The 17,481-nt window shown below is 37.3% G+C and overlaps 1 protein-coding gene across 10 annotated transcripts in view; it reads right to left on the reverse strand.

Moving 5' to 3' along the window:
* Nucleotides 1-266: 266 nt before the first annotated feature.
* Nucleotides 267-17,481, reverse strand: part of LOC106955225 (ankyrin repeat domain-containing protein SOWAHC) — a 55,354-nt gene continuing 38,139 nt past the window's right edge. The window contains exons 7-12 of one of the 10 annotated variants that reach the window (XM_015045278.1): nucleotides 17,171-17,182; nucleotides 15,370-15,372; nucleotides 8,800-8,904; nucleotides 4,443-4,515; nucleotides 1,026-1,121; nucleotides 267-748 (exon numbers count right to left, since the gene is read on the reverse strand). In XM_015045278.1, the coding sequence (XP_014900764.1) occupies nucleotides 600-748; nucleotides 1,026-1,121; nucleotides 4,443-4,515; nucleotides 8,800-8,904; nucleotides 15,370-15,372; nucleotides 17,171-17,182 (438 nt within the window). In that variant the 3' untranslated portion in view covers nucleotides 267-599. Of the gene's footprint in view, nucleotides 749-1,025; nucleotides 1,122-3,757; nucleotides 4,150-4,442; nucleotides 4,516-8,799; nucleotides 8,905-11,251; nucleotides 11,258-15,369; nucleotides 15,373-17,170; nucleotides 17,183-17,481 lie in introns of those variants that run through there. The other 9 variants (XM_015045276.1, XM_015045280.1, XM_015045282.1 and 6 more) reach the window with 9 other exon arrangements.

The following is a 17,481-nucleotide window of genomic DNA, read 5'->3' on the forward strand; positions in this document are numbered from 1 at the left end:
AAGGATTAAAGGGCACTGAGCAAAATAAAGTGCAACATTTCTGGCTTGTCATCATATGGACCTTCTCAGATATTTGTCGTTTTTCTCAGATATTTGTCGTTTTGACTGGATTTTTTTCCTCTTCTTCATTCTCAGCTCACTCTTTCTTTTGCTACCATTTCCCCAAATGGCACCGATCCGTCTTATTAAAGCAGATAAATTTTATTCCACTAGACGACGAGGAAGTTAATGAAGACATTTGTGAGGGTGAAAGAAAGGCGTTGATACATGTTTTTTAACAAGTTTTTATTCAAACTTGGCATAGTCACTTGAAATATTGCCTTATAATTGTCTAATTCTTTATTTTCAAACTGATGTGTACAATGGGTTATGTAAAAATTTTCTGTGGAGCTTAATGAGGGTAATAACATTTAAGTATTTAAAATAATAAAGTTGAAACAGAGAGTGAAAGTTGCAACTAAATGTAAAATTAAGATTTTAAAATAAAAAAATCTGCATTGCATTTAGGTTCCATATCTTTCTAGTTGAGAATTAATCACTACATGTACAGAAGCTGCACACTGTTCTCTGGTGACTAATAAAACCCAGCAGGAAGGAAGTCAAACATGGAGGTCCAATGCTTCGTAGGACGCTGACTGGTGCACCGCCCCGAACTCCAGGTGGAGCTGTCCTTGACTGCGAGAACGAGAAAGATGCAGTGATGGAAGAGCAAAGCGCTGCGTACGGCGACCGGGGCAAAACATCCTGCCTGCAAACATGGCCGACAGACAACTTCAGAATCACACGGGTATCACAGAAACAACACAACACACTAACACAACACACCAAGCATCATTTCAATAACACACCAACTGGGCCAGTGACTTCCCATCCATCCAAAAAGTAAAGAGGTAAAAATAAATCAAAATATTTCTTCAGACAAGGCAACTAAAAAGTGAATTTTCATATACATTTTTGGATCAAAAGTAAATTCAACTCAACACTAAAACATACATTTTGCTTAGCGGTTAGCATCATTCGCTCACTTGTGTGAGGATCTGCTGTGCTGAAGATGTCTGTGCTGCCGCTCCAGTACTGAACCGCTGTCTTCCCATGGTAATCTCTGATGTTCGTTTTAGCATCTGGTGAAGAGAAAAATACACATCAAAGTGTCTGATTATGCAGATTTTTATTTACACTGTTGATTTTGTTTTTAGACTTTTAGATCTCTTATCCTCCATTTGTCCACTTTACTCAGATTTTTTGGCCAGTGAACAAGGATTGGAAAGCAAACAGATGAAGCAGTAAGAGGTTACATGGAAGTCTGGCTGACATGAAAATAAGTTAGGACTGAATTAGGAGTTTAGCACAAAATAACCTGTATTTATTCCTGCTTTTATAGAGGAGCTGGAAACAGCGGGATGCTCTGTTTGGATTAGTGTAGTGACGTAGCGATCCTAAAGTCCATCTTCATGTCACTGCCTTACCTGCAGACAGACTTGTGGGGTCATAAAAGCTGAAACCAATCAAATAATGAAGCCTGCAGCTGACCTTCATTAACAAACGGTTAGCCTGCCTGAGGAACCACTTTAAACCTCTTCAACCTCCACAAACAGGCTCAGAGAAAAGCTCAGAGACCACAGACATGGGGAGTAATTAGAGATAAAACACGAAGCTGAGGAGGTCAACACCTTCCTCTGACTGAGGAGAGACAGCAGCTTCTCAGGAAGAATAACACAGCATCAACATCCAAGTTCACTCCAGCAGAGCCACGCCTGCTGGTCCGCTTATCTGAAGCACCAAACTTCCAGGAAACTTCAAACTGGAAATAAACAGAGTGTGTCTGTGAATAGACTCAAGAGCGAGCACCAGGTCAGTTTTAAAGGTGACCAATTATGCTTCCTGGAACAGGTTAAGACGGATCTATGGGCCATACAAACATTTTCATTACATTTTCCGCACAAAATCATCATTCTTCAATAACCAGATTTTAGTCTGATCCTTTCATATTGAGCTGTTTTAAAGACTCTTGTCACTTTAAATGCAAATGAGTTCCACGCCCCCCAACTCAATGTTTACACTCGCACGTGAAAATGGCTGCAAACAGATTTGCAATTACACAATCGTACATCTTTGAAAAGCAGAAGTGGAGCCTCCAGCACAACCAACAAGAGTTCAGCAATTGATTTCTGAATGGAGAGTGAACAACAAAACACTTGTTTTTTCCAGCAGCCATTGTATATAGGATACAGTGTTAAAACCAGCTGGAGGTTGCTAGGTAACGGGCTTGGCTTCATTAGGGTTGCTACGGTGCCTGCTGATTTGTGACGTTACATTCTGAAGGGTTTTGAAACGGCTCATTTTCCAGACACTAAAAAACATGAACTTATTGACAAAAAAACGGCTTTGTGAGTTTTTTTTAAGTGCTTGGGTTGTTTTTTAGAAGCATCAGAGACCCAAATGGAAGCATAAAAAAAGAGTACAAAATCTGAATTTTACATAATAGATCTCTTTGAAGACTAAAGCTAAGGTATAATGAATGAAAACATACCAAAGCTGGATGATGATTAAGAAAGTCAAACCTACTGACATCATTGAGATGCTGTGGGGTGACTTGAAACTGGCTGTGAAAGCAAGAAACCCTGAAACATCTCACAGCTGAAAGTGAGGAGTTCCTTCTAACTTTTTAGCGGTGGGTGTAATTTTCCTGAAATAAAACAGAAACTGCTGGAGTGGAGAGTTTAGTTTCCCTCAGCTGGAGTTTAAAGATCCTGTTTCATGTAAAGTGTGTTTAAGCGACGCACGTCCTTCTCTCTGCTGCGGAGAGCAGCTTGGATTTCTCTAAAGTCGCAGCAGAAACTGTGTTTAACGCTGGTGGGAGGACGAGTGTGGGAGTTAAAGTGTCGGTAATGACGAGGGTCGGTTACCGTTGGTAACCATTAGCCGCTCCGCTCAGCCTCCAGCCTCCTCAGGTGGGACATCAACACGAGCCGCATGCATCTTGGTTTTACTTCACAAAACTCTCAAAGTTAAACAGATCCGCCTACAGCTGAGGTGGAAACACGACAAAATAAGTCAACAATCAGAGATTTACAGTCAAGACTGAGAAGCTGGTTTTCCATCTGAATACAGTATCAATAAACTGTGTGTCCAAAAATATTCCTGTGACCAGGTATCCAAGAGACTTTGTGAACAATAGACTAGGATTTATTGGCATTTTAAAACTTAATTTGACTTGATGATTCCATTGGCTTCGTTTTCATTATTGTAAAGCACTGAATGTGTTAAAGGCGAAAATTAACATTTTGCATATTTTCATACTTCAATTTGGGTTTCTATTGCTTCTAAAAGCAAGCAGCCCAAATGCTTAAAAAAACCAGCTGCCACTTTCTGGCAAAAAAGATAATGTTTAGTGCTTGTTGTAAAACCAGCAGAGCTCTAGCACGTTTGGTCAGCCGGTTTTACCGCAGTATAATGGCTGCTGGAAAAGACAAATGTTTTGTTGACTTGCCATCCACAAACCACTTACTGCATTCTTGTTGATTATGCAAGAGGCTCTACTAATGCTTTTCAAAGATGTATGGTTGCATAACTCCATATCTGTTAGCAACCATTTTCACCTGTGAGTGTAAACGTTCAGTTGGGGCGGGGGCGCGGTCAGCAGCTGCTTTTTTAGATTTAAAGTGACAAGACGCCCCAAAACATCTCAAAATAGAATCTCATCTAAGAACGATTTTGATTTTGATTATTTTTTTTCAAGGTCAGGATACATCTGTTCAAGGAAGGCTAATAGAGCACCTTTAGATTGCATACAGATGGTCTCACTTATTCCTCGATTTCCTATTGATTCTGCTGGAGCAAAGCGTCTGAAACCACGACACTTCTACCTCTAGCTTTCACAGCTGGCATTCGGTTCTTCCAACATGCTACATTTGGTTTGGTTGAACATGTGTTCCTCTCTTCTGATGTCCAGATATTTAAATTTTGGACCAATCTATCCACATAAATCCACGTGTATCCCGGGGTTGTGTCGTAAATGGTCCAGGTCCGTCATGGAGGCAGCTGGAGACCGGAGCATGGAGGAATGGAGATGCAGGAGGTTCGACTGTCAATCTGAGCTCTTTGTTGGCAGCAGTGCTTTGCATCAGTGCTTTCTTCAGGCCGGTGAGTCTGTGAGGCGTAAAGATGAAGAATCCCTCGCTGACTGATGCTCGCTGTCTGAATATCAATTCGAAATGTGCATATAAAGAAAACCTGCCTGGAAAACAGACTGACAGCAGAGAAAAAAATATTCTCCTGACGTTGCGATTGTTTCTTAAAATGTATCTGAATGTCTAGTCTGCAGAAGCAGCACAAGTGGAGCAGAAAATATCAATTTTCCCATCCAAAGGGCCTTTTCAGGTTAAAACTGAGTTAAACTTGGATAAATAAAACAAAATGTGTTTCTTTTGGGTGTGACTCACTGTATGTGCTGATGAGGGTCTGAACCACCTCCTGATGTCCGTGAATGGAGGCGACATGAAGAGCGGTATAACCCTGAAAACAATGACAAAGACAAGCTCCCAACTTCTTCTACTTACATCAAGAATTACAAAACCATACTAAAAAAAATATTTTCAATTGAATAAAAACTGTACCAAGTAAAATAAATCACTCTTCCTTTACTGCAGGATAAAATAAATCTGTTGCACAAAGCTCCATATTTGCGGCAGTAATAGAAATATAACTTTCAAATGTAGTTATTAATATGCAAACTAGACGATTCCTGCACAAAAAGTACCTGCAGACTCTGGAAAACATTTTGTTAACCAAGCCAGGATTTTCACCTCAGTTCATGGCCTTAAACGGTGCAGAAGTAAGCAGAAAACTGCCTGAAGGAAGATGATTCTCATGTAAGTTTTATATCATTTCCATTCAGGGACAAACACGCCGGTTAACCTTTTCCTGCAGAAGTGGAAGTTAAATTAACGAAAATACATCTTAATATTCTTCTAATGAATTAGGGAGAGAAAAATGTCAGCAAATACTGGAAATGATTTCATAAAGGGCTGAAACGATGAATCGGATTAATCGATGAATGAAATAATCACTAATACTAATTTAGTATTTGATTAATTAATTGGAGTGGACAGATTCAAAAAAGGCCATTTGCTGAAAAAACATAATTTTGAGAGAAGTAATTAAGCCAAAACTATAAAAAATATATATAAACATTTTGCACTGAAGATAAAGAAATATATAAATAAATCTGCTGAAGTGGCATAATTTTAGCGTCACCTCGTTCAAATTCTTTAAGAAATTATCCAATGAAGCAGATTTTGTTACCCAATTATAAACTGGTTATCCCAAAAAAATAAATCACCAGATCAGCTCTACTCTGTATTGATGTGAAGTCAAGCAGAAACAGCTGAGCTTTACATGCTACAATTTTCTTAGCAGAACTGCAGAAACACAAAATGAAAATACATCTTAATATTATTCCAATGAATTAGGGAAAAGTATTTGTTGTCTAGTTTCTAGTGTGAATATCTTAGTACACTTGAAATAAAACTAAACTATATTACAAGTAACTTTTTAGCAAGAAATATGAGCTTGTTTTAAGACAATAAATCTCGAATATTAAGAAATATACAAAATATTAGTTCTACTGGTAGATTGTTTCACTTATGGGAAAATATCTGCCAGTAGGACTAATAGTTTTTTTTTTACTAATATTAAGAAATTGACAAAACAACTCCTATATCTTGCAGAAAAGTTACTTGTAAGATAGTTTTGTATTATTTTAAGTGAACTAAGATATTTACACTAGAAACTAGACAGAAAATACTTGGTAAAATATTGTTTTTGCACAATTGTTTGAATGTTTGTCTTACTTTAAAAATGAATTATTTTGTTTTCAGGATGTGCCAAATTTTTAAAATCCGATTAATTGTATATTTGACAGATTTATTGATAACTAAAATAATCGTTTTTTCCAATCCTACCTGCAAAGACATGCAAAATAAAGAAACTAAATAAATGGACAGCAGTAATCTGATTGGCTGATTAGTTTATTTGTTCTCAACCTTTCAGCACTACTAAACCAATCAGATTTAAATAAAGTATGAATAAACCAATATATTTAAATAAAGTGTAAACAACTGGAAGTTATTTTACTCTGCAGGATTCAGATTTGATCACTTCCTGTTCTTTGTGTCCATTTGTTTCCTTCACCGCTGTCAGAAACTCGTCGTCTCAGAGCCGGTATCGTGTTAAACGTGAGTCGTTTGTAGTTTTTGACGACCTGCTGCTCATCACCCGGAGCTGCTGTCAGCAGCAGAGACGAGCAGACGCTCTCCTCGCTGTCAGAAAGCCGTTTAAACCCGACTCTGGTGACAGAAGACTCAAAGCAGAGGTGGAAGTCTGCGTTCATTAGGAAGACGAGTCTGTAGATTACACGGTAAACTCTCATCACAGCCTTGGCCCTGGAGGACGTTTGATGTGGAAACACAAAGACTCCTCCTCACAGTCACACTCTTCCTGCTGTCCCAGCAGCAGCGAGACAACCAGCCGACTCCGGATCAGAGGAAACAGAGTCATTTTCGCCTTTTAAAACACGGATTTTGTTTTTCCGGACGAACAGCTGCTACAGAAGGCCGACTGTTAGCTGCCACTTTCAAGGGTCTGGATGTCAAAGGAAGACAGGCAGCATGAAGACGTAAATATCTGACATTTTCCTCAAACGCTGAGCAGCTTTCATGTTTTCAGACGCTCTTTGAGTCTAATATCAGCTCTAAAGGCCACAGCAGCAGGGGGTTCTGGGAGACACATCAAGGCCAGACAGCGATCCGAAAAGAAAACATCCACCTGGAGCACAAACCGGTCTGATCTGTGCTCCATTCAACAACAGCAAATCTCTGATTTTTTGCAAAAACAATCAGAAATTTGTTGGATTCTGCAGCAGATCATCAGTAGAGCTGAGAGGCTGGCCTGGCCATTGCCCTCCAGTTGATTCTCATCTCCCATCTCTGGGATTTCTCCCATTGAGTTGGATTTCTCCAGTTGAATTTGAATCGGCAAAAAGAAGAAGTTGTGAATGATGATGTTGATTTTCTGTTTTAAAATAGTAGTTTCAGTAACAGCAGCAGAGGAAGTGAACAAAGCCATTCAGTCTGTGTTGGATGAAAATCCCATGAGAACAATATTTTAAACAATGTGGCAGAGATATTTGTTTTTCTGAAGAACTTTGTTGATCAAGAGAAGAAGGCCAATACTGATCTAAAGAAACTAAATTCAACTGCAGAAAGAACAGACAAGAATAATCTAAGAAAAAAAACAAAGGAATGGACTAATATGGCAACACCTTTTAAACAATAATGGATTCAGGTGAAAAACTAAATATGGCTAACCTAAATAGTAATAATGAACCCAAGAAAGAATCAGAAAAGAAACAATAAAGAGAACGAAAGTACAAATACTAGCAGATCACGAGACTTTGTTTGAGGCTTTTAAGTAAAACAAATTTGGTGAATTTGTTGAGTAAAAATCAGCTTCAGACTTCAGCTGCACAAAATGTCAGTAGCTGCGTCTCCATTATAAATTTGCCCAAAAAATGTAAAAACCCCCCACAATTTTTCAAATGCGATGCTTCCATTAAATAAAAAACGCACATGAAAAAGTTTGTTCAGGTGATAAGTCATTAAAAAACATGGTGCGCCATCATCATCCGACCACTTCCTATCGTCCTCTTCGTCGTTTCCACCAGTAGCAACATCCAATAGTTGATCACATGACTCATGTGATGCAAAAAGCGTTTCCATTGCAGTTTTGTCAAATAGAGTAATTTTGATAAAGCAAAAAAAAAAAAAAAACAAACAAACAAAAAAACACTTTATCCTTATTGAAAAACGAGTTGAAATTGAAGTGTTTCCATTGAATAAATTAATTTCCATAATTCCAGTTTTCACTGTTATACGATCAATAGAAACGCAGCTACTGATTTGCATTCCAAATACCCACGTCTATTTATTGTGTTAAATTCAAATGAACAGTCTCTACCTGCTGACAGCTAAAACACAAATTTATTTTTTATAAGTGTAAGGAGACACTGGAGGATGACTCACCCCCTTCAGCGAGGAGCGGAGAGAAACGGAGAATCAGAAAACATCAGAAAATGTTTTATCTCTGATCATTTAAAATATGTTTCATTATCAACACGGATCTGAGATTTAAGAAAAGAAAAAGATCAGAAACTCACATGCTGTCGGATCAGCGAAGAGGAGAAAGAAAAGATCATTGAAATAAAAAATATAAAACTTTCATTTACTTCCATCCATCCATCCGTCCATTTATCTATTAATCCATCCATCCATCATTTATTGTTAATTCTTCCCAGTAATGAATCAAATTTCAGAGCTTTTCTTCATTATTTTAAATTAAATCCGTTAGTTTTTCCAGATTTGTTTTCTTTTTTTCCCCACATTCAGGCGACTCTTCAGGCAGATACAGACCAGGAAAATCCATCCTGTTGAAACCCTCCAGTGAATCCCAAACGTTTTTCTCGACTTCTTGCTGTTTTATGGATTATTGATTTTTGATTTATCTGTGACTCCAACAGAGGCCATTTCTATCAGAGCCATTACGGCCTTAACGATCAGAGACAGAAAGTTAATTATGTAGTTATGGAGCCAATAAGTGACTTGTCTGCTATGGTTTAATCTGCTGGCCGAAAACATTATCTCCTATAGGCACATCTTCATCAGCAGAGGAAGAGGAGCGGAGGAGGAAGAGGAGTGAGATCCAGCAAATCCTGTATTAAATCCATCCATCCATCCATCCCACCTGTTCACACACCCTCACCGATCGGACGTTGACGTCGGCTCCAGAGTGAATCATCATGTCCACGGCCTCCTGACGGCCTTGCTTTGCTGCCCAGTGGAGTGCCGTCTGTAACACAACCACACACACCTGAACGACAGCTAAAACACACACGTAAAACACAACCACACACACCTGAACGACAGCTAAAACACATACCTGAAACACAACCACACACACCTGAACGACAGCTAAAACACACACCTGAAACACAACCACACGCACCTGAACAACAGCTAAAACACACACGTGTAACACTATACGTCTGACAGACATACAGAGAGTAAAATGGCAGCATAATTGGTGAATCTGTTCTTAAGTTAAACTGAGTAGAAACACAAATTAAGAAGCTGCTAATGGCCTCCAGGACAGCAGGGGGCGCCCAGCAGCAGAAGTTGGGTCTACAGATTCACAATCAAGAAGGCAGTATCACCTAAAAAACAAAATGTCATCCTGTTTGACAAGTTTAATCCTCTCTTTTACCACTATTTGAATTCTCTAGAAAGTCCCTCCGTTTTTTATGATTCCACAATTGTTGAAATTCACGCAAAAATCAACAGATTCCTAAATTCTCCATGAAAGAAGGGTAAAATTATTCTGCACCCTGTAGAAAATTTTTATAAAAAAAAACTTGCAGCATTCAGGTAGGTGTAGGTGCTCCAGTTCTGACCTCCATAATGTAATTTTAGAAGAACCTTACAAATATTTCTGAAGTAGCATCACAAAATCAGTGATTTTGATTGAAAAGAAAAAAAAACAAACAAGGAAAAAATCCTGGAGGGATTGCCAATAAGATTGATCTGCACAATCTATTATTATTGCCAAGCAGTGAATGTTGGCTCTTGAAAGGCACATCAAGGTAAAAATGGAGGTCAGAACTGGAGCAGAAATCATAACACCTACATGAATGCTGCAATAAGTTTAATTTTTGTCATTATAAACACCGTGGTAAATAACACACAGTCTGGTCTCACCACAGAGAGCTTTTAAATCACTGAGTTAGATGTCGGGTGGATAGGTCTCCTGACAGTCTTCACTGGTAAAATTGTTACTTCATTTAACCAAATTCAAGTTGTACACTTTGATTGCAATTAGCTTCACTTTCATGTGTTCAGCTGATTTCTCTCTTTTTTTAACCTTATAAAATAATTTAGTCAAGAAGGTAAATATAATTAAAGTGAGCTACGAGATTAAACAGAATAGAATGAAGAAAGAATAAAAAATTAGAATATATGCCCTTCAAAATAAAACTACAGATACTGCTTTGAGAACGATAAACCGCAGATGTGTAGCTTCTTATGATAGTTAAAGCAATTAAGTCAATCAAATAAAATGGTTTTAATTGCGCTAACAGTTCCTAAAATGATTTTTAAATCAATAAACCAGTAAATAAACTGCCTGAAAGATGTAGATTAGTTTACGTAATCCTCAGATCTTCATGGGAATATTCGTTTCTGCGCTGCAGGAATGTTGCTTTTCTCTCCCCGCTGCATTCGGCTTTGAACCGATCTTCTCCGTTAAGACGTTTTCCAGCTTCAGCCTTTGTGTCAGACAGACAGAGAATCGCGGCTCGTTCAATAAAGTCCCGCTTTGAAGTGAATTCATGGTTAATTAGTTTAAACAGCTTTGGCTACGAGCTGCAGACAGACAAACTGCTTTGCAGTAATGTGAGCTTTAATTCAGCCTAGTGGGATTTAATTCTCGACTAAAGAGCCACATTCAAGGACGGTTATCCCATCACCATTGTGCTGAATGGAAATGTGTTGCTAATCGTGTTTGTTAATGTCCCCTAATCAATCTGTGTGAGCACGACTGTGAAGGACACAAAGAAATCACCTACATCTGAAACACATTTAGAAAGAAGGAAACAACTTTTAGAATCTGTGAGACGAGCGGAAAGGAGCAGAAAATGATAAAAATAGTCGGTCCGAAAGCTTTTCTTGTGTCAGCAGAAGCACTGAAAGATCTACTGTGCATTTCAAGCTCAGGCAAACTTCCAGAGGAATAACTGAAACTGCAAGATGGCTGCAATAAACGGAGAAATTAAGCTAATTTAATGTCCCATACGAAGGCGAAAGAACAAAAACGTTTGAAACAAGGTTTATAAAACAGAAGTTTCTGATTGCTGATCTGTCAACTAATTTTCCCTTCATCAGCACTGATTAGTTAATAAACCTGAAAACTGCTGCGTGTTTTGGTAAACATCAACAAAGAACATGCAGTATTCTTTTAATTTCCTAAAAATCCACATACATTTTTTTTAAAACACACTTCAAAGCAGAAATTAGGATGTAATTAATTTGTGTTTTTTGGATTCTGGTCAACTTTTACCAAATGAACTGCACAGTTTTGTTATACTAAATATACTTACATTTAATTACAAAGTAAAATAAAACTGACACAAATGAGAAACCACAAACTCCTTTATAATAAAACTGTACTTTTAATTAAAATGCTAAATGCTAAGTTATTGTTTTCTGCTCAGTACATCCAGAAGGTAGAAAACTCAAGATAAATGGATTTTTGTTGTTAAGATGTCAGGAAAGTTCAGGATTAAACTTGTTGATAGTTTTTAATGATGTTCTATTAAATTTAAATCCCAACAATTTCTACAAACTAAATCCACAACATGACGCAAAGTAACAGGAGAAAAAAACAAATTCCTAATCTTAAACTTACAAACTGGATGAATCCAAAGGAAAGTAGGAAAAAAAAACAGTTTAACTATAAATTTATTCTTGACAGAAGTTTAATCAAACCAAACCTTCTGTTTGGCAAGTTTCTTTGGCAAATTAAATGGTTAGTTAGCAAGCTAAATTTTAATTAACACACTAAATATTAATCTCCAAACTAAATGTTTAGTTAGCAAGCTAAATATTTCGTTTGAAGTTGAATATTTAGTTAACAACTGAAATGTTTAGCTTGCAAACTAAACATTCGCCTCCATAATAAATATTTAGCTTATAAACTAAATGTTCAGTTTGAATTAACTAAACAAATATTCATTTGTTTAGTTAATTCAACTAAATTTTTAGTTAGCTAGCTAAATATTTAGTTTCAAACTGAATATTCAGTGCTGAACTAAATATTTAGTGAATAACTTAAATATTTAGCTCCAAACTACAAAAAATATTTAATTCTGAGCTATCTAAATATTTAGTTAGTTCTAACTAAATAAAGCTAACTAAATATTTAGCTCCAAACTAATTAAGTATTTAGTTTGGAGCTAAATATGTATATCCAAACTAAGCATTTAACTCAGAGCTAGCTATATATTTAGTTAGCTTTAAAGTTGCTAAATATGTAGATTAGGCTACATATTTAGCTAGCTAGCTCTGAGCTAGCTAGCTAAATATTTAGCTCCAAACTAAATATTTAGCTCTGAGCTAGCTAAATATTTAGTTTGGAGCCTAAATATTTAATCCTTACCTATCCAGTGTTTTCAGGATAAATCACAAAGAGTTTATTTCCTGGAAAATCCAAAACCCTTTATTCCTAATTTAATTACAATCTCTGACAGTTTGTTACTTCCTTCTGTTCATGTTGCTGCAGCGAATCAAACAATCCAAACACTGTAGTCTGCTGATATTTTTAGCCATTTATTTCCTCTGTGCTGATGTTCTGCTAAAATGGGTGCACCTGCGGTTGTCTGCAGGAAGGTTAATTGAGGTTTGTTTTGTTCTGTGATGGCGGCCCCGACGCAGAGCGACTGCTGAGGCTGGACAGGCCAGGCGGGGCAGCGGGTGGAGATTTCATTAGCAGGTGCTAACCGAACCCGGCATCACACGCTGGGCTAGTCTGTGTCTCCACCTGAGACCCAAACACGAAACCCTCTACGCACCTAAATCACAACTGCACAGGCTATCTTCCCTTAAAGTGGGCATTTCTGTTTGCTGTAATTGTTACCGATGGCGACATGTTAGGCTGATAAACCTCCTGATTCAGCAAGTTTTCCTTCCAAACAACCAGACGTATTTTGGTTCAGTTCTATGGGTTTTGTGGTTTTTACACACAGCAGTCACTGCAAAAACACAAAATCTTATCAAGTATTTTTGGTTTAGTTTCTGGTGCATTTAAAGTAAAAAAATAAAGTAAATTTATAAGTAACTTTCAGCAAGAAATAGGAGATTGTTTTAAGTAAATAATTCCCTAATATTGATGAAAAATACCATTTCATTTGGAAGATCTTTTCACTTACATAATGTCTATCCAACATTTTCTTTACTATATCTTTGCCTTCCTAAAACAATGGCTTAAGTCATATTTTGCCAAAAGGCATTGTAAGTGAAACATCTGCTTATAAAACTAGAACTTTTTCATCAATATTAAGGAATTATTGACTAAAATATGCTCCCAAATTGTGCTGAAAAGTTACACTGCAAAAACACAAATTATTTTAAATCTAGTTTCTAGTGGTAATATCTTAGTACACTTGAAATAAGGCAAATTTATCTTACAATTAACTTTTCAGCAAGAATTAAGAGCTTCTTTTGACACTATTTTTTTTAATATTAATAAAAAAAGTACAAATTCAGCTGGCAGATTATTTCACTTTTAACAAGACATTTTCCTGTTATAAGCAAAATAATCTGCCAGTAGAAGTAGTATTTTGTATATTTTTTATATTCAAATAACAATAGAAAAGTTTTCAGAAAGATATGGGAGCTTGTTTTAGTCAATAATTCCTTAATATTGATGAAAAAGTTCAGAGTTCAACTGTCAGATTATCTCAGTTTTCTGGTTATAAATGAAACAATCAGCTAGTGGAACTTGAACTTTTTCATCAACATTAAGGAATTATTGACTAAAACAAGCTCCTGTATCTTGCTGAAAACTAATAAGTGTACTAAGGTATTGCCACTAGAAACTAGACAAAAAAATGAAGATACTTGGCAAGATTGTGTTTTTGCAGTGCATTACATGGATTTTTTAACAGTAATTCACGTCAGATCCATCAGTCAGTTGGAGCTTTTGCATAAAAGGTAAAGACGCTCTGTGCCAAACGTTCACATGTTTGTGAAACATGACAGACACCCATCAGACTCGGCAGGAGGTCCGGCCCACCATCAGCCTCTCTGAGGAGGAAGGACTGCTGGCGGTGACCCGGCACAAGCTGCCAACTGCCTGCCAGCAGCAGCATCTGTTGGATCCAGAGTGACGGGCAGGATGAAGCGCAGCAGGAAGGAGACCATCAAAAAGGAGAAAATTTCACTCCCTCCGTCTTGATCCAGCCAGGCGTGAAAAGGAGCCTAATGCTCTCAAGTGGTGCGAGGATTACGCCACCGATGCTGTAATTTCTGCTCCAGAGCATCAAAATGCTCCTCCGTGTGAGCCATCACTTCCTGACTGGGCGTGGCCTTGTTTCGTCTTAATTAGGGCTCGGCAATACGACTTAAGAATAAAACCTCGGATTTTGAAGGAGCAGTGTTATGTAAAATCGATTTTATTGAGCTTTACATCATCTTATCATGTTATTCCCTCATTAAAATCATACCTGGAGTGTTGCCTTAATTCTTTCCTTCATGTTTGAGAAACCCTTTAATCTCCATGACAACCAAAATGCCTGGGTGGGCCTAGCCCCGCCTTCATGGACGAAGCTCCACCTCAGAGCTGAACTTTCTACACTGAAAAAAAGAGAATGGAGCTCCAACTTTAAAAAAAAAAAAAGATAATTTGTTACATGTTATTGAATTAAGACGTATTAAACTTTATATATTTATTTTGATAAACTTGATTTGATAACTAGTAACAAATTAACTCAATATTTTAAAGTTTTTTCTTGTTTCGATGTAAGCGTCTGCCTCACAGAGCCCTATCCCCAGTGATTCCCCCTCTCCGCTCCTTCAGACTAGCTAGCAGCAATTAGCAAACACCTGGTGGAACTGCACAACACTGAGTCCAACGCTGAGAAGTAGCTCCCTCTAAAATTAAACCAAAAAAAGCAACTTTGCTCCGCCTACAATCCTTGATCTGGGTTTGGCTGAAGTGAACTCTAATCTAACATGGTTTTAATACATATGTGAATGCCAAGTGAACTGGAGACTGCTCCAAAAGCAAAAGCAAGGCATTCTGGGTAAATACAACCAAAACAAACGCGAGAGATTAGCGCTAACAGGAGAAATGACTTGTGGTGTTTTATTCAAGACAAAAGAGAAATCCTACAATCACTAAAATCTGAAGCTACTCCGTTTTTGTTTCTATGTCGTGAAGAAGGAAGTTGCGCTCAGTGTCTGGGAGGTTTTCGTGTTCTTTCCTTCAGTGGTTTTTGATGCAGCGCCGCCACAGGCGAGGAGGGGAACAGGGCTTTCTATTAGTTTGGATTGTTTGACACAGTGCAGTATGAACAGCAGCTGAAATGTAACAAAGGCTGCAATCTTTCTCCACCAATTAAACTGAGTCTATCAGGTGTGAAAACACCCTTAAGGTGAGGTTATGTGGAGATGCTTGAGCAGTCAATATTTTGCCCGCAGCACAACAGTTCAGTCATTTCCAGCAGACGATTTGTCTGAAAGCAGCCAATAAAAATCAACTCACCCCCTTCATGAAGATCCAGGTTCCCATCAGATGAGGTCAACAGAGAAAGTCAGAAACAGGAAATTTAGTCTCATCTGTTCAGATTCAGGAATCTGTTTAAATTTAGAAACTTGTTCCAACTTAGAAATCTGGTAAGAGTTGGAAAAACTGTGAAAGACAGTCAGAAAGCCTGGAGAACTACTGATCCAGATCACTTTGAATAGAGTCAGGAATCAGGAATGAGTTCAGAATCATAGAATCTGTTCAAGTTCAAAGCTGGAAATCTTTCCAAAATCAGAAATCTGCTCAGGATCTGAAAAATGCTAAACCAACAAACTGGGTGAAAAAAAGGTACAAGCAGAGGTGGGCAGAGTATCCAAAAATTATACTTCAACATATTTTTTCTCAAGTAAAGTAAAAAGTAGCCATCCAAGAAATTACTCAAGAGTAAAAAAGTATTTGGTAAAAAGTCTACAGAAATACGGAGTGACTGATTAAATTATCAATCATTTAATAGTTAACCAAAATATAAACCTAACTGGAAATTTTGACATTTTAAGGTCCAAAATTACAATAATTCATATAAGTAACAAAAAAATAACAAAATCAGACAAAGGAAAATTTTTACAAAACAGTTTTTTTAAAAATATAAAACTTACGAAACTTTAACAAAAATTGCAGGTGTGTGTCTGGTGGATTTTTGGTTAAATCATGTTTTTCATTCAGTGGGTAGAAAATCCAGAAATTTTACTAAAGTAAGAGAAGAGATACTTCATAATAAAATGACTGAAGTAAAGCAAAGTGCAGCGTAGTAAAAATACTCCTAAAAGTAAATTTAAAAAAAAGTTACTCAAGGAAATGTAACTAGTAACTACACAACCTGAGAACAAAGTAAAACTCTGAAAAGCTTCTAGAAATCCTGGAGAACTGTTCAGTAAAAAGACTTTAAAGCTTAGAGAACAGTCTGGATCCCAGGAGGAAGAAAAGACGAGCTGGATATGAATTGGTTTTGTTAACCACCTAAACGCTGAACCGTTTGAATAAAAACGTAAAAAGTTAAAATTCTTTCCTGGTTCTGGTTTTATTTAAGCTCTCTGGTGATGGAATAGCGTCCTGACCTCCTGATGAGATTCCTCCTTATCTCCTCCTCATCCTCACCTGCTGTCTGACTCTCAGCAGCGTCTTATCCACACTAATAGGATCGTCACTCTGCAGCGCCGCATTCTCCTCCATTCACTCCAATAAGCAGATTACCGACGTGTTTACGGCTCTTTGAACATTTCATTTCCTTTAAGCCAATTATTCTCTCAAAGCGCTCAGCTTTCCAGTTTCACTGCCTGGTTGCACGGTAACAGGAAGCTGATCCACTATAAGGGATATTCCACATGTTTACCGCAGTCAGTTGGTGAATTTCTACTTTAAGCTGCAGTATGTTACTCTTATTAAAAATATGTTTTTTACATATTTGTTGAAGCTGTCACTATATTGTGACAGTAGAAAGTGAGACACATAATCTGTGAAAAAAAAATCTAGCTCTTTCTCCACCATTAGTATATTTAGCAGCACATACACAGGGTTGACTGACAGCGCTAATACCCTCCTCCTGGCTGTTTTGGTTGTTTTTGGTCAGGAACGATGCATTTCTTCAGCTCAGGGAGGAAGTAGAAGAGATCTGTCTTTTCAGATTATCCGTCTCATTACATAGTGATAGTTTTAGCAAATATGTAAAAAAAATTTTTATAAAAGTTACATACTTCAGCTTTAAAACACCAGCTGTCATTATTTTAAAACAAACTGATTTTAGGGTTTATGTGTTACTCACAGTGACGAAGTCCTTATGGAAGCAGAGAGGAAACAAACATAATATGGGTTAAATTGGGGATGGAAAAAGACTTTTTCCACATTAAATACATTTTCAAAGATGAGCAGGGCTGTCCAAACTTTTTGTCACATGGGCCAAACTTGTTGAGTGAAAAGAAAAAATACTAAAATCAAGCAAATAATGTTGTTAGAGTTGTTAGAGTCGGGTTTTTGCTGTACAAAATGGATGTTATTCATTGTAGATCCAAAACTTTAGATGGATTTTGAAGAAAGTTACAGTATCTAGACCACATGTGTCAAACTCAAGGCCCG

This window comes from Poecilia latipinna, unplaced genomic scaffold, assembly GCF_001443285.1.
Source record: "Poecilia latipinna isolate Pla-1442-1.1 unplaced genomic scaffold, P_latipinna-1.0 Scaffold718, whole genome shotgun sequence".
Lineage (NCBI taxonomy): Eukaryota > Metazoa > Chordata > Actinopteri > Cyprinodontiformes > Poeciliidae > Poecilia > Poecilia latipinna.